Source organism: Drosophila kikkawai, chromosome 3L, assembly GCF_030179895.1.
Source record: "Drosophila kikkawai strain 14028-0561.14 chromosome 3L, DkikHiC1v2, whole genome shotgun sequence".
In the NCBI taxonomy this organism is placed as follows: Eukaryota; Metazoa; Arthropoda; class Insecta; order Diptera; family Drosophilidae; genus Drosophila; species Drosophila kikkawai.
In genome coordinates this window covers 7,798,434-7,818,413 of record NC_091730.1, presented here as the reverse complement: position 1 = coordinate 7,818,413, position 19,980 = coordinate 7,798,434, and the positions used below count along the sequence as shown (strand labels likewise).

The 19,980-nt window shown below is 44.8% G+C and overlaps 7 protein-coding genes and 1 long non-coding RNA gene across 9 annotated transcripts; 3 read left to right on the top strand and 5 right to left on the bottom strand.

The window, feature by feature from the left end:
- Nucleotides 1-58: 58 nt before the first annotated feature.
- Gr64e (Gustatory receptor 64e) lies at nucleotides 59-2,289 on the bottom strand. Its single transcript, XM_041775404.2, has 9 exons — nucleotides 2,057-2,289; nucleotides 1,932-1,999; nucleotides 1,727-1,804; nucleotides 1,219-1,605; nucleotides 892-1,166; nucleotides 680-834; nucleotides 401-563; nucleotides 241-330; nucleotides 59-185 (listed from the first exon to the last, which is right to left on the bottom strand). The coding sequence occupies exons 1-9, from the start codon at nucleotides 2,140-2,142 to the stop codon at nucleotides 102-104; spliced, it is 1,386 nt and encodes a 461-aa protein (XP_041631338.1). The 5' UTR covers nucleotides 2,143-2,289; the 3' UTR covers nucleotides 59-101.
- On the top strand, nucleotides 877-1,217 carry LOC138928373 (uncharacterized). The gene is made up of 2 exons (XR_011444904.1): nucleotides 877-972; nucleotides 1,027-1,217. It is a non-coding gene; the product is annotated as an uncharacterized lncRNA (long non-coding RNA).
- On the bottom strand, nucleotides 2,277-3,881 carry LOC108073294 (gustatory receptor for sugar taste 64d). Its single transcript, XM_017164849.3, has 4 exons — nucleotides 3,539-3,881; nucleotides 2,791-3,430; nucleotides 2,489-2,741; nucleotides 2,277-2,430 (listed from the first exon to the last, which is right to left on the bottom strand). Exons 1-4 carry the CDS (start codon nucleotides 3,879-3,881, stop codon nucleotides 2,311-2,313), a joined length of 1,356 nt encoding a protein of 451 aa, XP_017020338.2. The 3' UTR covers nucleotides 2,277-2,310.
- On the bottom strand, nucleotides 3,841-5,538 carry LOC108073293 (Gustatory receptor 64c). Its single transcript, XM_017164848.3, has 5 exons — nucleotides 5,481-5,538; nucleotides 5,209-5,403; nucleotides 4,516-5,152; nucleotides 4,196-4,448; nucleotides 3,841-4,068 (listed from the first exon to the last, which is right to left on the bottom strand). Exons 1-5 carry the CDS (start codon nucleotides 5,536-5,538, stop codon nucleotides 3,952-3,954), a joined length of 1,260 nt encoding a protein of 419 aa, XP_017020337.1. The 3' UTR covers nucleotides 3,841-3,951.
- A 163-nt stretch (nucleotides 5,539-5,701) lies between these two features.
- On the bottom strand, nucleotides 5,702-7,574 carry Gr64b (Gustatory receptor 64b). The gene is made up of 7 exons (XM_017164847.3): nucleotides 7,457-7,574; nucleotides 6,849-7,238; nucleotides 6,635-6,795; nucleotides 6,246-6,523; nucleotides 6,019-6,184; nucleotides 5,871-5,960; nucleotides 5,702-5,803 (listed from the first exon to the last, which is right to left on the bottom strand). The coding sequence occupies exons 1-7, from the start codon at nucleotides 7,494-7,496 to the stop codon at nucleotides 5,708-5,710; spliced, it is 1,221 nt and encodes a 406-aa protein (XP_017020336.1). The 5' UTR covers nucleotides 7,497-7,574; the 3' UTR covers nucleotides 5,702-5,707.
- Nucleotides 7,575-7,655: 81 nt separating this feature from the next.
- Gr64a (Gustatory receptor 64a) lies at nucleotides 7,656-10,692 on the bottom strand. Its single transcript, XM_017164924.2, has 7 exons — nucleotides 9,261-10,692; nucleotides 9,012-9,203; nucleotides 8,755-8,949; nucleotides 8,531-8,697; nucleotides 8,203-8,480; nucleotides 7,865-8,117; nucleotides 7,656-7,793 (listed from the first exon to the last, which is right to left on the bottom strand). Exons 1-7 carry the CDS (start codon nucleotides 9,463-9,465, stop codon nucleotides 7,704-7,706), a joined length of 1,380 nt encoding a protein of 459 aa, XP_017020413.1. The 5' UTR covers nucleotides 9,466-10,692; the 3' UTR covers nucleotides 7,656-7,703.
- On the top strand, nucleotides 9,698-11,561 carry Gr61a (Gustatory receptor 61a). Its single transcript, XM_017164824.2, has 8 exons — nucleotides 9,698-9,842; nucleotides 9,914-10,105; nucleotides 10,165-10,359; nucleotides 10,417-10,583; nucleotides 10,649-10,771; nucleotides 10,835-10,989; nucleotides 11,075-11,327; nucleotides 11,422-11,561. The coding sequence occupies exons 1-8, from the start codon at nucleotides 9,698-9,700 to the stop codon at nucleotides 11,503-11,505; spliced, it is 1,314 nt and encodes a 437-aa protein (XP_017020313.1). The 3' UTR covers nucleotides 11,506-11,561.
- Nucleotides 11,562-12,156: 595 nt separating this feature from the next.
- Nucleotides 12,157-19,972, top strand: Cep290 (Centrosomal protein 290kDa). 2 transcript variants are annotated; one of them, XM_070285091.1, is made up of 15 exons: nucleotides 12,157-13,151; nucleotides 13,204-13,377; nucleotides 13,441-13,848; nucleotides 13,904-14,490; nucleotides 14,543-14,787; nucleotides 14,841-15,778; nucleotides 15,833-15,965; nucleotides 16,021-16,174; nucleotides 16,238-16,921; nucleotides 16,989-17,633; nucleotides 17,696-17,828; nucleotides 17,887-18,884; nucleotides 18,945-19,275; nucleotides 19,337-19,542; nucleotides 19,863-19,972. In XM_070285091.1, exons 1-14 carry the CDS (start codon nucleotides 12,816-12,818, stop codon nucleotides 19,526-19,528), a joined length of 5,958 nt encoding a protein of 1,985 aa, XP_070141192.1. In that variant the 5' UTR covers nucleotides 12,157-12,815; the 3' UTR covers nucleotides 19,529-19,542; nucleotides 19,863-19,972. The 2 variants fall into 2 exon arrangements, with proteins under 2 accessions (XP_070141192.1, XP_017020756.1); XM_017165267.3 differs by lacking the exon at nucleotides 19,863-19,972 and having other exon boundaries at nucleotides 12,158-13,151; nucleotides 19,337-19,581.
- The last annotated feature ends 8 nt before the right edge of the window (nucleotides 19,973-19,980 follow it).

Below are 19,980 nucleotides of genomic sequence, written 5' to 3'. Positions count from 1 at the left end.
TGCACTTATCTATAATTAAGGACTAGCAACAACAATGAAAGCACATATTTTGCGGGCTTAACCCTAAACCCTTTGTTGTCCCAACACTCCCCCGAAAAAGTTTAGCCGTCAAAGCAGCCGAGCACCTTTTCCCCGCCGTTGAATTGCAGCAAAATCAGTTCGTAGGTCACAATTGTGCCAGCCACCTAGAGATATAGTATATGTATATATTTCTATAATTGGATTGTTGTTTTTACAAACCGAAATGACAACACCGCGGGTCAGACGAAAGAATTTCAAGCCAGTCAAAGCCACGTTGTCCAAGTAGACTTCCTCCGAGAACCGCTTGAGCTGGTTAATTGGAAAAAATATATTTATATATATACATTTTTAAATATTTTATTAATATATCCTAGCTTACCTCATCACACCAATATTCACGCGGCACCAGACGAAAGATGAGCAGAGGTCGCTTGGACTCATCATTGATGCTGGAGCTATACAAGGACAGGATGAGAGTGCGACCGAGTAGATAAGCCAGGGAGAACCAGAAATACAGGGTATGTGAAACCGAAGGTTTTGTCCTAAAAGAAATGCATATATATTTCAAATTTAATTAAAATAGTCTACATTAAATCCATCATTAACTATTAAAATTAAATAAATGATTAAATTAAATTATTAAAATAAAAAAACTCACTGCATGCTCTTCAAGATTTTTCCGCAAATGAAATACAAATTATTGGTAAAGCACAGCATGGTAATGGTAGATATGGAATCGTCCACCACCTCGCAGAGTTTGCAAAGATTGCGGAAATTGACCCGACACTGCATCCAGTGGTCCACAGTGGTGGGCTGCAAAATTATAGGATCATAACTTCATAGCTTTTAAAATCTATTTAGAACCCTCACCAATCTCGCCTCTCGCATCATGTAATCATTTAGTTGACGGAAACGTGCAGCCAGAGCCACACTGACGGCCATCACGAAGATGTCATTAAAATTCCATGCAAAAGTGCTCAAAATATTGATAACTTTTCCCAGCAGTCCTAGGAAGTGGGTGTAGTCCACAAAGTAGAACACCGAGGAGAAGGTCAAGTACAAAAAACTGTCCAGGGGATGTCCCGGTATCTTGGGACAAGAGTTGACATAGTAGCTCATGCTCAGCATGCTCATCATGTGTTCCACTGAAAGAAAACGATCATGAAATCATAATAAAATAGGAACTTGATTACTAACCCAGCGAGCAAGTGGTGGCCACAATTGTAATCCACTTTATCTGCTGCGACAGGGATCTGCGATCCTTGCCAGACTTTAGAGGTGGTAACTTGGCCTCCACAAGCTGCCATTCCTGGGCAATGGCTGGCCATTTCCTGGCCAATTGTAGAAACGCCAAAGAAATTAAGAATATGGATAAGTAGAAGATCAGAGTCTCCACCGAATCAAAATTGAAAGTCACATTGGTCACAAAGGCCACCAGATAGCCGGAGACTACTCCAAAGCACAGGATAGTGACCAGGGCATAGTAGGTGCGGGCACTGGACCAGGCAAAGGCCAGATCCTCGGCGAACTTGGAGCTGACGCCCCTAACTGGCATCAAGGCAAAGATCTGGGCAATGATGAGGACTAGAAACAAAAAGAAAATAAAATGGTTTTCAAGTTTTTAGACTTTCTTCTTCTATAAATTTCTTTTAAAAAATATTTACAAACTATTTAATAAATAAAAATTAATCAAATTCATATTAACCTGGCTTGATAGCTTCTTGGAAAGATCCGCTATACTTGTAGTCTTCTGATTTTTTGATGCGTCGCAGAAAAGCTTTTACTGGGGAATTAAAAAGGATTTTAAATAATATGAAATAAAATCTATAATAACAGTAATATATATAATATTATCATAAATAATTATAATAATAATTAAACTTAATATTAATTATTATAATAAAACTTACCCTTTGCAAATTGAAAACGTTTGCTTGGCTTAGAAACCACTTTGTACTTGAGAATGCCCAGGGTGACACTGAAATATTTTCAAATCCCATTTACTTTTCCAAAAATTAATAGAAACTAGACATACTCGCTGCCCACGCGTGATCTTCTCCAGAATTTGATGCGAGCAATGAACCTCCGCCGCTTAGCCGGATCCCCTGTGGTCCTGGCCATGTTCTCTGCTCGACTGACTGCCTTTAACAAATGGTTAAGCCCACAAATAGCTACTAGTTACGGCTAATTGATGGTCTCCGTGCCAATTGTGCGCTTATCTGTGCATAATCTTGTGCAAATGTGAGGAGCTGACAGCGAGCTCATGAAGTATGTATTAATGAAATGGAGTTAGGAGTAGAATATGCTCATGGAGGAGCCGGCTGCTCGACTGCAAATGCTGGGCTGCGTGACGGCACCCTTCATTTCGTGAAAGAGAACCAATTCATAGCCAAAGGCAGCGGCAGCCATCTGTGAGGGAAATAACAGAAAATATTGCCTAACACAAATAGGATTCAATAATGCTCACTGCAAAGATGAGCCTGCGGGTCAGGTGAAAGAAACCCTTGCCACTGAGAGCAAACGATTCATGGCGAAGCATCTCACTTAACCGCTCCAAGTCATCACACCAGCTGCGTGAAGGTATCTCCCACAGAGTGTTGGCTATATCCTTGGCCTCCTGAGGAATCGAAGCAGCAGCCAACATCATGTTCATCAGACGGGTGATCACATACAGCAAGCAAAACCAGAAGTAAAGCTCGTCCATAAAGGCTCCTTTGACCCTGAATTTAAAAATTTTAATTTATAAACTTAATAAATTTATAAACTCACTGGAAACTGCGGTAGACTTGCACACAAACAAAGTACATGTTGTGTGAGCAGGACACCAAGATCAAAGCAGACAGTTCCTTGTCATAAAGCTTCAGTAGATCATGTAGGTCCAAGAAATCGTTTCGTATTTCCTGCCACATCTCTCTCCCCAGATTACCTTTTCCCGAATTCTGACGGATGCGCCAATGCATCTGCTGAAAGCGAATTCTCAACGAACGACACATGAGAACCAAAAAGATATCCCCAAAGTTCCACACAAATGTCATGGAGATGGTACTCCATTCGATAAAGAGCACCAGCCAGGAGTTGTATGGTATCACCGAGAACAGCTCCTGCCGTTCGCGTTGAAAGTAATTTTGCACGAAGCCTACTTCCAGTTGGCATTCTGTGATCTGCTTGTAATTACTCCAAATGGCACTCCCCACATAGGTGAGGTGTTCACACAGGGCGGCCGCTAGAAGGATCAGGCCCCATCGTCGCAGGTAAAGACTATACTTGAGTCCTTCGGGGCATTGATAGCAGGGTTTCAGGAAGATCCTTTCACATTCTGAAGTCTGACGGATGATGTGGGGCCATCGGGACGCTAGACTTATAAAGGCTCCAAAACAAAATATGCAAATTACACTGAAGGTAAGAGAACCTGAAGGAGAGGAATAAGAAGATTACAGGACTGCTTTACTTGAGCTTTTAGAACTCCTGGAATCATTTTAAGTGAGTTTATTTTTCGAATATTTCTACTTGATCTTACCTATGGTGTAAATCTTTAGGCCATTATGCACAACAAGTTTAGCGGAGAGCACAAAGTCTCCGATCACAAAGCCAAACACACCCAAAAATAGCAAAATAAACGGAGAAAGCCAGCGAAAACGTACATCCTCCGGTTGATCACTGGGCTTTATACCGTATAGAGGGAGTACACCAAAAATCCTTGCTACCACCAGAACATGACCAATGGCATGTTGCAGGGTATTCTCCACGGACCGCTCCATCTGAAGACCGCGACTAGACAAATGGCTCTTCCGCAGGGGCGTGACAATTGAGAAACTTGCCACAAAACGTTTCTGACATGCATTGTATTGCTGTGATAACATCTGACAGGTAAAATTGATTGGGTGCCATTTCACAAAGTTCAGCAGGTGCAAAATAAGCGAAAAAATCGGATTAGGAGAATATGCTCTTGGAGGAGCCCACGCCGCCCTCACAGAAGCTTTTCTGCACCTCAGAGCCGGCCATTTGGTTGATCAGGACGAGTTCGTAGACCATCAGGGTGGCAGCCATCTGTAAAAGATACCTTATTTAATAATAATAATTTATATTATATATAATTAATTTATAATGTATTGATTAATAAAAATAATAATTTATAATATATAATTTAATAATATATTTTATAGCTTTAACTTACTGCAAATATTAAACGTTTGGTTAGCAGGAAATAACCCTTGCCAGTTAGGGCAAAGTGGTCAGCCAGAAAGATTTCGTTGAGTCTCCTCAGTTCCACGCACCAAAACTCTGTGGGAATTTCATAGAGCGTATAGGATATCTCTCGGGCCTCCTGGGGTATGGAGGAGGCGGCAAACATCATGTTGGTTACACGAATTATGACATAGGAAAGGCAGAACCAGAAGTACAGCTCATCGGCAAAGTTGCCTTTGGATCTAAAACAAGGAAAAATCATACAAAAACAATAAGCTATATGCTTAAATTTTTTTTCTTTAAACTCACTGAAAGCTATGATAAATTTGCACACACACAAAGTACATGTTGTGGGCACAGGACAGCACAATCAGTCCGGACAGCTCCTTGTCGTAGAGTCCCAGCAGGTCACTCAAATCAAGAAGATCACAGCGAATCTTTTGCCAAAACTCATTAGGCATTTGCTGTCCCATATGCTGGCGTATGCGCCAGTGCAGCTGCTGGAATCTCATCTGCATGCCTCGGCATATCAGAACCAAAAAGATGTCCACAAAGTTCCACACAAATGTCATCGATAGGGTGGTCCACTCTATGAAAGGTATCCACCAGGCTGTAAAGTGCATTACGAGAAAAAGCTGCTGCCGCTCGCGCTGGAAATAGTTCTGCCAAAAGTCCACATTCAGCTTGCACTCCACAATCGCCAAATGGTTGTTGTACAGGGCACTGCCCACATAGGTGGAGTGCTCGCAAAGAGCGGCCACCAGGAGGCCCACACCCCAAAGACGGAATCTCCGGGAGTAGCGACGCCCTGCTTTGCAATCGTAGGCGGGCTCTAGGAATATCTGCTCGCACTCAGCTGTCCGGCGGATAATGTGGGGCCACCGACGGGAGAGTAGGAGGAAAACCCCAAAGCAGAAGATGCAGATTACGCTGAAGCTAAGGGAGCCTGGAAAGGGTTTATTTTTAGAACATCTATATTACATTTCTAAGAGGAACTCCTACCTATAGTATATATCTTTAAGCCATGATCAAGCACCACTTTGGAGGACAAGGCAAAGTCCACAATGGAGAAGACAAATAAAACCAGAGCAGCCAGTAAAGACAATGAAAGCCAGCGGAAGCGAACCTTGTCAGAACGGGAACTTGGCCAGACTCCCGACACCGGCAGAACGCCAAAGAACTGGGCTATGACCAGGACTAAAATTAATTTTAAAAAATATCAAAAATAAGAAGAAATAAGTAAAGAAATTCTGGAAGATTTTCAAAGAACTCACAAGGTCCTATCCCATGCTGAAGCGTGTTTTTAGTACCCTTCTGACCCGAATGCTTCATGACGGTGCTCTGATGGCAGTAGCGGACACGCCATAAACAAGAGGGCGTTTCCCCTTCATTTATCCTTGTATTTCCCCGATTAAGATCTCAAATATAGCGGATTTGGTGCTTGGTGCATGGGCGTGACACTTATGACTAAATGTGCTCTTGAATAGCCCTACTCCCGGCTCTAGAATTCCCTGCAGTATTGAGTCTTTTGCCTGATGGCACCTTGGTTGATGACATCCGATATCATGAGCTCATAGGTGATAATAGTAGTGCCCATCTTAAAAAGGGTTAAATATGAGTACCATCAAGGGGTGTAGTTTATAGAGTTTAAAGCTTGAACTCACAGCTAGGACAAGTGAGCGGGTGAGGTAGAAGAAGCCGCTGCCGGAGAGAGCGGTCATGTCATTGCCCAACTGCTCACTGAAGCGCTGAACCTGTAGAAGACCAAAAGAGGATAATTTAAAGGATATAGGATATATACAGTAAACCCACCTCTATGGACCATGCTCTACTAGGCACATCTCGCAAAGCTGTGACTATCTTGCGCTCATAGTCGTTGATAGACGAAGCCACAAAAATCGTGAGCAAGGTGCGGACTACAGCAAAAATCAAAGAATACCAAAAGGCCACCATCACTATAAAGTCCACGCCTATGTTTCTGTTTCAAATAAAACAATTAATAAACCCTAAAGATTCCCGTATCAATCATTTCCACGCACTTGAAGCTGTTGAATAACTGAAAGCAGATAAAAGACATATTGTTGCCAAAAGCCAAGAGCACCAAGGGAGCTATGGCGGCATCCAGGAGGCGCACGAGCCGCTTCAAGGCCAGGTAATGCTCCCGCACTTCGGTCCAGAACACTGCAGGCATAACTTTCCTGTGAACAGCAGCAATCCTTCGATAAAGTTGATGAAATCTGGCAGCCAAGCCAATGCCAATGCACATGATGAAGCAGTCGGTGAAGGAGCGCGGATAGGCAATGGTTTCGTTGACCCACTAAAGTAAAGAATTTAATTTAGTAAATGAAATAGATTAATTAAATTTAGTAAAGAAATAAATAGATTAATAGATGAAATATTATAAAGAAATAAATGGAGTAATTTCCACCTCAAAAATAGGCAACAGCCAGATGTGGTAGGGCAAGATCATGTACAGATGCGGTCGCTCCCACTTGTAGATGCTCTCAAAGTAGGTCACATTGATCTTGCACTGGATACGTTCCATATTGCTCAAGTGAAACGAATTGAGGAGCAGCAGGCAGTGTTCCACTGAAAGAAAAACCTTAATCACTGATTAAACAATAAATACCCTAATAATTTACCCAAAGCCGAAGACATAACCACCGCAAACACTATATAAATACGCTTTTTTATCTTGTACTCTCCGTAGAAACGATAGGGAACCCTTAGAAAGAGCTTTTCCACGCTCTGCCATGTCCGCATGATACTCGGCCAACGGATGGCCAATCTCCAGAAGAACAGGTGCTCCAGAAGGCAAACGATATACAAGGACAGCGTGCTAGAAGTATGAAAGTTAATGGCCACCTTGACCACATAGTTAATGACGGCTCCAAATTCGCACAGATTGAGGATCACAATGAGACCGGAGTAGAAGACGCGCGGCGAGAGCCACCTGTACCGGAGGTCAGCCACATCCAAGGCGCGGACATGGCTAACCGGAAGCAGGCCATAGATTTGGGAAATAAAGAGAACTAAAAGCAAGGAGAATATTTTAAAAATATTTTAAAATAATATTTAAGGGAGATATTCATGTAAGTCAACATTTTTTTATCAACTTTTTTTGTTTAAACAATAGTTTATTATTAAGAGAATGTACTGTATATTATTATCCAGAATATTATTTAAAATTTGTATATATTAATATTTTAAAAACCATACAAATTCAATTAACTCCTTTCCCAAGACCTACCTTTCGAGACCGCCCGGTGGAATGTCTCGCCCTGCGGCATGGCCGAACTAACAACTCTCACTGCCCCTCGGAGTGACAATCTGGCGTGCGAAAAGCCCCCAGAAGAACCAAGTGGGGGCGTGGCTGTGCTTAACGATTTAGCAACTAAGTATTTACAACTAATTGCTGCGCCTGTCACTGGCAGCTGGCATGACAAATGGGCATGGAGGATGAGTGGGTGTGTGTGTTCGGGTGCAATTGGTGTCCATCAGGCGCACAGGGGCTGCAGTCCTTTGCGTCGATTGGGTTCATCGAATTGCAGCAAGACCAACTCGTAGGTGACAATAGTACCAGCCATCTGGGGGGGAGAAGGAAATAAGTACAAAGGTGTGGACATAAACTAGCATTTTGTAAAAAAGAGAGGGTTACCCCAAAGAGCAGCCGGCGGGTTAGGAAGTAGAACTTCTTGCCGGACAGGGCCACCGTCTGTGTAGTCATTTGAAATATCAAACGCTCCACCTCCACGCACCAGCTACGGCTGGACACACGCCTAAGGACACCCAGACCACGCTTGGACTCCTCATTGATGTCGGCAGCCGTAAGGAACACAAAGGCTGTGCGTCCTATGAGGTACAGCAGGGAGTACCAGAAGTATATATAGTTGATGGGCCAGCGCAGTTTGCTAGGATTTATTACAGGAAATTGGTTATGGGTTTAAACTTTAAAGTTTATGTTAAAGTTAATTGCTTATCCTAAAGTAAACTCACTTGAACACATTGAGCAGCTGGTAGCACACAAAGTACAAGTTATTCACACAGGAAAGTAATATCAGGCTGGACATGGCGCTGTCCACAAACTCCAGAAGTTCACACATCTTGACGTAGTGCTCCCGGATTTGTATAAACGTGGATTCGGCCACCTCCTCATGCTCTAACTTACGTATACGAGCAGTTATTTGCTCGAAGCGATAGGACAGACCCTTGCTAATCATCATGATGAACAGGTCCATGTAGTTCCAAACGAAAGTGCAGGCGCCGTTTATTAACTTTGGGAAAATAATTAAAGAATTTAAATTTAAATATTTACACCAATTACCAGTATAAAGGCAGCTACAACAGGACTATAAGGCAGCAACTGAAACACATAGTCATAGTTTCTCTGTATATAATCATCAAAAGTGGGCTCGGCGGTTATATTTTTGCAGATTTGTATGCGACGCTTGTAGGTCAGAATAGCTGAAACCTGGTACAGGGCATGTTCACCTGAAATGGAAGAGAGTTTGGATTGAGATCTTCATGGAAACCCAACCAAAAACCCACCCAACGACAAGCCAATGATGGCCAAGGCAGCCAATTGCACTCTTCGCGCCAGATTCCTTTTGGGTATCTCATAAGGGGGTCTGGTGAAGACCATCTCCGTTTTGGTCCAGTACCGGATGAGATGAGGCCATCTTCTAGCCAAACGTATAAAGATGACATAGGCAGTCAACACACAGCCAAAGAAAACGAGACCCACTGGGAGCAGAAATAACTTGTCAGCCTCCTTAAAAATCAATAGTTATATTTAGAAAACCCACCAAAGTTCTTAGCGCTGATCCCTATCTGTAGAAGATGCGTAAGCATCCCCAGAAATATGATGCAGGTAGCAGACATAAAGATCAAGGTGACTATGATGGGCAGCGATTTATAGGCAAAGCGCACCTTTCGCGGATATGAGGCTCGGATGCCCAGTAAAGGCATCACAGCAAAACATTGGGCCAGAAACATAACTAAATTTAAGTTTATTTTTACTAAAAATTAAATAAAACAAAAGTTTGTTAACTTACAAGGATACACAGCTCGATGAAACAAGTCTAGAGTCTCGAAGTTGGGCAACTTCTCGCTGGCCAGCACATTGAATTCCAGGTTGGAAGTCTTCACAAACTTTGGTGGCGGGGTCTCCAGCTTACCCGGAACCTCGCTCTCCACAGGCTTAACTCCATTACCCTTACTAGAGTTTTTGCGATAATTCAGAGTAGTAGGTCCTTCCATGACGCTGGTCTTTTTAGCACTGACACGCAGTGCAAAATTTAAATAGATGCAAAGCTTGTCATGGTCATGGGGCGGAGCTGGGCTTTTCGGTTGGTGACCAGTTAAACTGTCGCTTGTTGGCTTTAATTACAGTTTTTAGCCTAAGCCTGGACTAGAGGATGTAAATAATAATTATGAGAAAAGTTCGAGGTAAGCGGGATTGGTTCTGGATGAACTATCAGACTTGAGGAACATGTCAAAGGCTTCGGATAGCATCCTCAAGCAGCTGAAGGTGCAACGGCAAAGGCAGCAAGCTGTGGCCGTCATGCGATGTCGCTGTGCCCAGGGAGGATTGGAGTTCGAGCATCTGGATACGTTTTACAGAGCCATTAGGCCATGTGAGACCATTAGGCACCATAAATAATAATAAATTAATTTAAAAAATCTCTCTATTAAAACTGCTTTTTAGATCTCTGTGTTGCCCAATTCTTTGGCGTCATGCCCTTGGCCAATATCCTGAGTCGCGATCCCCAGGACGTGAAATTTAAAGTGCGCAGCCTTGGAGCTGGAGTCACTGTTCTATTTCTGCTACTAGGAGGCCTGAAGACCTTAATAGGCGCCTATGTCCTCATTAAGGCAGGACTCAATGCCAAGAATATGGGTGGGTGAGTTGAAATTAATAATTTCTAACTACTGAAAATTCCATTCTTCTCACCCTAGTTGGCTTGGTCTTTCGCATTGTGGGCATCATCAACTGGTTAAATTTTGTGGGCTTTGCTCGCTCTTGGTCGCAGATAATGTTACCCTGGAGTTCTTTGGACATTCTCATGCTATTTCCACCCTACAAACAATGTAAGCGGACTCTTCGTTCCAAGGTCAACATAATAGTGATTAGCGTGGGTTGTCTGGGTTTGGGTGAGTTGCCTTCTTTATACTCCTGCTTCTCTTTAGGAACTTCTTCTTTCTTTGCAGTGGATCATGCCCTTTACTATATCTCAGGCTACTATACTTATAGAAACCATATTTGGCATTGCCAAACGAATCTCACGCAGGTCTCCTTTGGTTTATATCTAAAAAAGGAGTTTTCTGATGCCTTGTTTCTGCTGCCTTACAATATATTCTCAATGTGCTATGGTTTTGTAAGGATTTATGTGTTTTATTTATCTTTTTGTTATTAAGAAAAGATTCTTTCGATTCATTGCAGTGGTTAAACTTTTCTTTTACCTTTTTGTGGAACTTTATGGACATCTTTATAGTGATAACCAGCATTGGACTGGCACAAAGATTCCAGCAGTTTTCTGAAAGAGTCTTGGCCTTGGCAGGGCGAGTGAGTTAACTTAACAATATGTACTTTCCACATTTTTTTTGTTTTTTTTTTATATCCTGTTAGCATGTTCCTGATGCTTTGTGGTACGATATACGTCGAGATCATATACGCCTTTGTGAGCTGACCAGTCTAGTGGACGCCAGTATGTCGAGTATTGTTTTCGTATCCTGCGCGAATAATGTCTATGTGATCTGCAACCAGGCTTTGGCCATTTTTACGTAAGAGATTCTATATGTTATATATTTCTTTTTAAATTAGTTAGTAATTATTATTATTTAGTAATCAATTCTTTTATCTATTTAGAAAGCTACGACATCCTATTAATTACGTGTACTTCTGGTACTCACTGTTCTTTTTGATGGCAAGGACCAGTCTGGTCTTTATGTCTGCCTCTAAGATTCGGGATGCCTCGCTCCTGCCTCTGAAATCCGTGTTTCTAGTGCCCAGTGATCACTGGACCCAGGAGGTTCAACGTTTTGCCAGTCAACTGACCAGCGAGTTTGTTGGCTTGTCCGGATATCGGCTGTTTTATTTGACAAGAAGGAGCCTATTTGGGGTGAAGTATAATTTAAGATCTATTGTTATTATTTTTATTTTTATTATTTTATTATTATTTATTTTATTATTATTTTCTTACCAATACCTTGCAGATGCTGGCCACCCTGGTCACCTATGAGCTGATGCTTCTGCAAATGGATGCCAAGAGTCGCAAAGAAGGTCCAACATGCGTTTAGGAAGATAAACATAAAAGATATTCCTGGAGAATTTCCTCAAAAAAATTATATATAAGCTTGACAACAAACACTAAAATAAAAATTAAATGCTTAAGAAAATATATCTCAAACTTTAAAAAAATATGTATAAAGTTTGGAATACTCTGAATAACATTTGTAAAAATATCACAAAATAAAAATAATAAAAATAATAAATTTAAAATGCTTAAGAAAATATATCACAAGTCTAAAGTTAAAAAAAAATATGTATAAACTCTACAATATCCTAAATAAATATTGTAAAAATAAGCTCCTGAGTATAAATTATTAAATAAAAGAAAATCATTGAAATGTAAATATTAAACTCTACAATATCCTGAATAACATTTGTAAAAATAAATTATAAAGCAACCTTCTGCCCCTAAGTTCCTGAGTATAGTTTCTGCAAAAGAGTTCATCAAACTCTATCAGGTCTCTCGAGCAACAGGAGGGTTAGGGTTGCCTGTCGATTTTGCTGGTTGGAATAAATGGCCAAAATGCTGCCTGGATAATTGGCCATTTGAAATATCATTTTAATTTTCGGGCCTGCTGTCGTCCTCTGAGGGCGGGCGAGTCCACAAATGGGAGGGTAACCAAAGTCGTTTGCTATTAGTTTCAATTATTTTTACACATGTACACAAACGTAATGTTTAAGGCAACTCAACGAGTTGTCACTGGTAGGTGGAGTGTCTAAAGGTGTCCAAAAGCACAGGAGGAGGAGCAGGTCGAACCAAAGGAGAAGGAGAAGGTTCCTGCCAAACAGGAACACGAGGAGCAGGAGCAGGAGCAATCCGAAATGGCTTTTCAATTTCAGGACTCAGCCTTTGACACTTTGCCAATTAACACTTTCCTGGTTACCGATTGCCATTTTTGTTTATGGAGGAGACCCACCCAGCCCACCTTTTCTATTCTCTGGCAAGAAGCGGTGCAGTGTGGTGCCGTGCAGATGGTGGAGCAACCCGGGGGGCAATTATCCTGTCACGAAAGTTTGTACGTACGCAGCCGAAGCAGGTAGCAAAACAAAATGCCAACAAAAACAAAGGCCGCGGTCATTAACGGGCGCCGGCACCCCCGTTTCCGGACGCGGAACTCTGAACTCAACAGCAGCACGTGAGTCAGTGGCGGCAACCCCGGTGCGGCTCTACCTTTGTTGTTGTGGCCCCGCTGTCATGGCAACCGCTCGAAAAATAAAAACCAAACGCACGCCCCGGGAGAGTTGTGTAAAAAAATCGGGGAAAATTTTCACTCAGAACGTTAGGAGCCGCCGAGGAGCGAGGCCATGAGCCACAAGCATGAGCATGGACATCCCGGAAACCGTATCCGTGCGCAAGTTCCGCGACTTCTCGGCGCGCCAGAAGCAGGAGCTTTACGAGACGCTGCTGGAGCTGGCCGAGTCCATAGAGGAGCTGCCCAAGAAGTCGCTGCGCAAGACCCTAGAAGTCACGCTAGCTGTGCTGGAGTACAAGGGGGAGCAAGTGCAGCAGCTACAAGAACAAAGCTTAGCAGGAGGCGGCGGCAATACAGGAGCAACCTCTGACCGCCGCCTGCAGGACGAGAATGAGAAGCTGAAAAGAATGCTGCAGAAGCTGGAGGACGAGCGTGATGGCCTGAAAAGCAAGACCAAGGAGGTGGGTATTAAAGTTACCTAATGATAAGGAAATAAATTGAGTATCTTCGTAGTTAGGGGAGGAAATCCGTCAGTTGGAGCTGCGCTTAAGGGAGGCCGCCCAGCAAGCCGAGGCCAGCGATAAGGACTCCTCGGATCCACTGTCTGAACTGGACAAGCAGGAACAGCTACTTCAGAACATAGACTCCAAGAATAAGCACATCAAGAGGCTGCTTAAAGAAATAGAGGTGGGTAATAGGATGAAAAACCTTATTTTTTAATTATATATCCTTATTCCTCTCCCCTTTCAGACACTTCAAAACCAAAATATAGTTCAATCCAAGACCATAGTGGTACACGAACGCGAACTGCAAAACATCAAGGCCAATCTTGTACAGCTCACCCAGAACATCACCAAAGTGGAGGAGGAACGCAAGTCGCTCAAACAAAAAGAGCAGCAGCTGAACCTAGAAATCTCTCGACTGGAGGGCAATGTTACCTTCCTGGAGTTGGAGCGGGAAAAGCAGGAGTTGGAAATGCGACAGTTCCTTGACAAGTATGAGACCAAGTCACTCGGCTGGAGACAGGAGCTCGAAGAGCGGGACAAAGAGGTGGAACGTCTCAAGAAACAATTAGAAGGCAAGAGTACCAACTCGGTGCTGACCACCACATCCAGCAGCCAAAGTCAACTGGAGCAAGAGCACACTAAGATGAGACATGTAAGTCAAGGATTTTATTTCAAATTTTTTTTTCATAATTTGACATTCACTACAGCTCCTGGAATCCCGCGAGCAACGCATTGAAAAGCTGGAAGCTAAACTCCAGTCGATGGCCCAGGAGATGGTCAACTCCACGAAGATAATGAATGAGCTGTCCCTGGAACGAGAGCGTGCTCAGGATCCGGAGCAGCCTCGAGCCTGCTGCCAGATGATCGAGGAACGTTTGCGGGTGGCTAGTGCCCGTAACCAGCAGCTTTCCGAGATGCTGGAGGCCGCCGAGCAGGATAACGTTCTCAAGTCCAAGCAGGCTCTGCACGCCTTGAGTGCCTTGGAAGCCTACAAGCGCGGTGAGGATGGATTAGTCCCAGCTCTGAGACGATGCTCTGGGTTGGAACAAAAGCTGGCGGAAAGGGATAAGCAGCTTAGGACCTACATCCAGGAGCTGAATGCACAACATGAAGTGGTTCAAGAAAACGAGCTGCTACGCCGTCGACTGCAAATTCCCGATGATGTGGTGGTCTTGGCCAAAAATGTGCGTTCCAAGCAGCGAAACAAGGACAAGCAGATTGAGCGATTGACTCTGAAATTGCGGACATCCGAGGAGCTGCGTCTTCAGCTGAAGCTGGACAAGAGTGAACTAAGGTGGGTTTCCTGTATATCAATATTATTTCCATTAACCTTCTTTTCTGTTCAGACGAAAGCTTTTGGAACTGCAAAAGGAGAAGCCGCAGCCGCAGCTGGATGAGTCCCTGCTGCAGCAGCCCAGCGAGGTGGGTGAAGTCCCTCCCAGTGCCCCGCTGGAGAACTCTCCACGGCGTGGCCAGGGCGATGGAGCAGCCAGCTCTGAAATGCAGAATCGTTACGAGGAAGTCCTAGCCGAGAATGAGACCCTGCGTTCGGGCATGTACGAGATTCTGGAGAAGTTGCGGGAATATGACGGTGAGTTAAGGGATATATCTCAAGAGAATCTATCAAATTAATATATTTTACAGCCACCTCGGAGCACATAACCATTGACTCGGAGCTGCTACGTCGTCTTATCGAAGCTCTTCCTAGTGGAGCGGCCACCCCGCAGCGGCTTCAGGGTCAGCTGCTTGAACTGAAAGCCCGCGAGGAGGCACTGCGTCAACTGTTGCAGCAGCAGAACTACAGTGACTCAGAAACAGGTGAATTATCCTCAGTGCAGAGCTTATGCGATGTCCCAGAGATGCCAGAGGAGCCGGCCCAGCCGCAGGAGGATCCTCAGATCAACACAGCCACTCGTCCTTCTTCGCCCACTGAAGCCACTGAGGGATTGCAGCGACCTGTTATCCTGGCAACGGATACAGAACAGAGGTCAGAGGTGCAAGCAGAGCTGGCCATTCTCCGGAAACATTACGAGGAACTGCGTCTGCACATGTCAGCCGATGGCAGCGAGTTGGTCAGCCGGAATCAGCAGCTCCACGATCAAATGGTTACCTTGGAGTTACAAATGGCTAAACAAAGTAGTTCCTACGGCTTCATGCGCCAGGACTACGATCTGCTGCTAAGCGAGGCTAGGAAGCAGGAACTTCGCTTCATCGAGGACAAGGCATCCCTGTCCAGGCAAGTGGAGCTGCTAAAGAGCGAGGTGTCAGCCACAAGGAATCAGTTGGATGAAGTTCTAAGGCGGCATCTGTACACTGCCGAGGAGCAGCAGCAGTTGGAACACCGCAACGCCATCCTGAGCATGCAGCTGGGCCAGGCGATGGAGCAGATGATGGGAGAGCTAAAGCTGCCCGACATATGTGCAGAGTATGGCATAATTAAGGATAACCACCAGCTCGACTATATCACCGCTGAAGACTTTGAGAAGCAGCAACAGGAGCTGGCCAATTGGAGGACCAAGCAAGCGGAGTTGCAAAGGGAGACCAAGCAGTTGGAGGGACTGCTGCAGGTGGCCAATGGACAGGTGAGGCATTTAAAATTACCAGAAGAGCTGGGTTTATCCCTCTTAATCTTTCAGATACACTCCCAGCAAAGGTTGCTCAATGAGATCACCGATAACCACATCAACCTGCGTCACCTGGTGGCCGATCTTCAAAGCAGCTCCAACGAGAAGCTGATGCTGGCTAAGGTTCAGCGGGACTTGGATAGTGGTAAGTTCACTCTTTGAAAGCTTGAAGCCTATAAATATTAAGATCCTTTTTCCAGTCAAGGCTGAATGCTCTCGCTTTGAAACAGAGCGAGAGCAACTGCAGCTTAAGGTGGACTCCCTGCAATCCCAGCTAATAGCCAGCGAGCTGTCTCTGAAGCAGGCTCAGCAGGACTTCCAGCAGGAGCGAAGCAACAGCGATATCAAGCACAAGTATAAGGCAGTGAAATTTTGATCTTGAAAGGATGTCACATATATCAATTCGAATCCTTCCAGATTCCTCAAGCATTCGCTGTTCACTCTGAAAGATAAATATGCCAAATTTACACCCCTGGTCTTCCTCACCAACTTTGTGTTCGCCTACCAAAAGTTCCAGCGCCGACTGGAGGATGATGAAGTTCAGCAGCATCAGAAAGCAGATCACAGCGCTTTGATTGAAGAGCTAACTGAGGGTGTGCTAGGCAAGATTGCACCCAATGAGGAGAGTTCCCAGCAGCTGGTCAAGCTCATCAAGTCGGAGACCCAATCGAGACTCTTGGAACAGCGCTGTGAGTTGCTGCAAACGAAGCAGCAGGAGCTGCAGCGGGAACTAAGCGAGTTGAGGTTGCGCCAGGCCACCGATATGGAACACTGGCAGACCATACAGGCTCTGTTCGGCGAGGGAGTTGCCCAAGCATCACCTAAAGTGGATGCGGAAACCAACACAGAGCCAGCGACTCCCATTCCAGCAATGCTTAGAGCCGCCCAGTTGATAGACAAGCAATCCTCGCCCATAGGGTCGCCGCTCAGGCGGCATCCACATCTGGACACCTCCACGCAGGTGGATTCAGTGAAGCTTTCAGAGACAGCCGTCCAGACGAACGGCATCCTTAGCCAGCAGAATCAGGCAGTACAGACAGCAGAGGCGGTGGAAGATAGCAAAAAGGATACCCAAGTGGAACTACAGCAAGTGCAAGCTTCGTGAGTTGAGATTTAATAATTAAATTTAATAAAAATTAAATCTATTCTTATTATTTATTATTTACAGCCTCCAAGAAGCCAATCAGCGCATCGAAATCCTTTGCAAACAGCTGGAGGCCTCCAGAACGGAGACCCGCGAATCTGAAAGTCCTCACAGTGGAGTTGTGGAGAAGACCATACTCTCCTTCCACACATTGCTCTTGGAGAAGGATCAGTCCATACAAAAGTACCAGGACCTCTTGCAAACCGAAAGGGATCAGAGCCAGCAGGCCATAAGCAAACAGGCTGCTGAAAACGAATCCCTTAGAGCCACCGTCAACAATCTGAACTTTAACATTAAGACCAAGGATGCCGAAATTGAGGAGCTGAAGGCCAAGCTAGAAAAGAAACCCAAAGCACCAGCGGAACGTAGTTCTTCCACAGACGCCAGTTCGGCTTCCGAGGCCTCCATTCATGAACTAACGGATGAGAAGATTGAGGAGCTTTTCGAGAGCAGCTCAGGGGATAGAGCTCCAGAAGAGGTTGAGGTGAATGTGGGTTCAGAAGAACCAGCCAATGAGGAACCCGAAGGCGAGGAGGAGAAACAGGATACAGAGGAGCTCAAGGAACTGCCCACTTTGCACAAGCAGATCAAGGATCTGAAGGATAGACTGGAATACAGTGAGAGGAACCTGAAAACTAGAGAAGAGGAAGTGGAAATACTAAAAGAAAAGTGAGTTTTGAAAAGGAAATAAAATATATTACCAAGATTTACTATTCCTAATCTTCAACAAGGTTGAAACTCTGCCAGGATAGAGAGAAATCCATTGAGAGTAATGCCCCTCCAGAGATGGATCAACTACGCGTCTTCCTAGATGAAAAGGATAAGCACATTAAGGACCTGATGGATACATTAAAGAACTTCCATGTGAGGGAACCTTAAATATTATAAAACCAGAAATATAATTATAAAATCTTAATTCCAGGACGACCAGCAGCGCTACATCAATGACACTTCCAATTTCTCCGAGGAGCAGATAGCCAAGCTGGCGGCAGATCTTAATCGCACAGAGGCCACCAACAAGATCTATCACACCCAAATGGAGGCACTGCGTCGCCAACTGGCCAATGTGACGCAGCGTGAAAAGCAGGCTCGCGATCTCAGTCAATCCCTACGCCAGCAGCTGCTCAAGCGTCCGGTGGTGTCCATCAAGACAGAGCTTAATGCTAGGACAAAGAACGAGAACCAACAGAAACGAATCCACCAACTGGAGGCGGATCTAGATGAGGCACGTGGCCAGCTACAGCGCCAACAGAGGCTTCTGGAGGCCAAGCGCACCAAGAGTGCCAATGAGGTGGGTCTCTGGGAAAAGCAAAAGCGTTGGCAGCAGACGGCGGAAAAGAACAAAGCAAGATTGGAGGAGACAGAACTGGCTCTCGAGAAAACCCGCAGTCTCCTGCAAGCAGCTCGTACAACCATAGCCCGGCTGGAAAAGGATAAGCAAATGCTGGAATCCAAAGTAGGCAGGAATGGAGCCGCCAGCAATGGATCCGGCAATGCCCTCAAGTGCTGCCGCACTCCATCGTGTCCCAATCTGCAGCATGTGGGCGTGAGCAAGTTCACTCCGTCGCCGTCGGAGAGTCCGGAGACCTATACGGGTCCCAGCAGCGAGTGCAGCTCCCCCGCCCATCATCCCCAGTCCAGTGATGCTCACTTTTATGACCAGAGTCACGCGGATCTCATAGAAGCCCTTAAATCCCGCATAGAGCTGCAGCAGCGGAAGATCATAGCCATGGAACTGGAGGGTAGGGGCAGTAATGCCTTGACCACGGAGCTTGAGAAACTACAGGAAAGATGCCAGGCCATAGAAGCGCAGAATATACGCTTGGAGTCGAGAAATCTGCAGCTGCAATTGGATTCGGATCTCCTGAAGCAGGGTGACAGCAGCGATCGGTTGCAGAAGCGCATTAAGCACTTGGAGGAGTAAGTAAAGACACACTTTCCAACTTATAACTGTTTTTTAACCCACTTACCCTTTTCCAGTTACATTTTGGCCTTGAAAGAGGAAATGGCTCGCAACGAATCCCGGCGGGAGCTGTGTAAGTGCAGCGGCCTGAAGGTTAACACCAATCAGGGCCAGTCGGCGGAGCACACCATTCTCTCGCTGCGTAATCTCGTAGAGAAACTGCGTTCTGAGAATAAGTTCCTCAAGGACGGCCGTAGATCCACGGAGTCACGCAGCTCTATAGATTCCACGCCTGCCGAGGCGGCGAGGTTGCAACAGCAAAATGCAGAGGCGCTGGAGAAGATTAACGCCCTTCAGCAGGAGCTGCAAAAGCGTACCAAGTGCGAACAGTGCGGCGGACGCAGCAAGGTAGGAACAACGCTCCAAATACATTATATCCATTTAAAACGGCTTTCTTACCTTGTCATAGGACGCCGCCAACGAGGAGCTCAAATACATCAAGGAGCAACTGGTGAAGAAGACGCAACTCCTGCAAAAAGCTAAGGTCCTGCTGACGCGCGCCGCCGCCAAGGAGAAGGTGCTGCGGGAACAGCTGGCCCTGTGGAAGCGCAAGTGCTCCGAGCTGCAGAACGTGCCCGTGATTGATGAAATTAGCGAATAAGTCATTATTTTAACGTAAGAATGAATGTTGTACAGCGCAAGAAAAATAAAATACGTTTTTTTCCAAATAACGGGTTTTAACATGTCGCGGTAATTTTCAGCGCTGCCAGATCAAGCAAATGTGGCGAGTGATAGGGATGGGAGTTGAGGAAATCTTCATATACGATGAACAGCGATAGTTGCATTTGATATTTCTATAACAATTAAAAAATAATTAAAAGAAACTGCTGATTTTTAAATAATTTATTATATTCGTAGCTTATAAAATTGACATTTAATTTGTATTTCTAAAATTCATAATCTTTACCGATACCTAAACTATCGTCCATCCCTAGGCTTATCGAGGGCAACAGCACCCTCTTAGAGCCGGCATTTAATCGGATGGTTAAACAACAATAAATACGCGTAATCAGAGTATAATTGACGGGCATTTGGACTTTGCTATCATTTCAT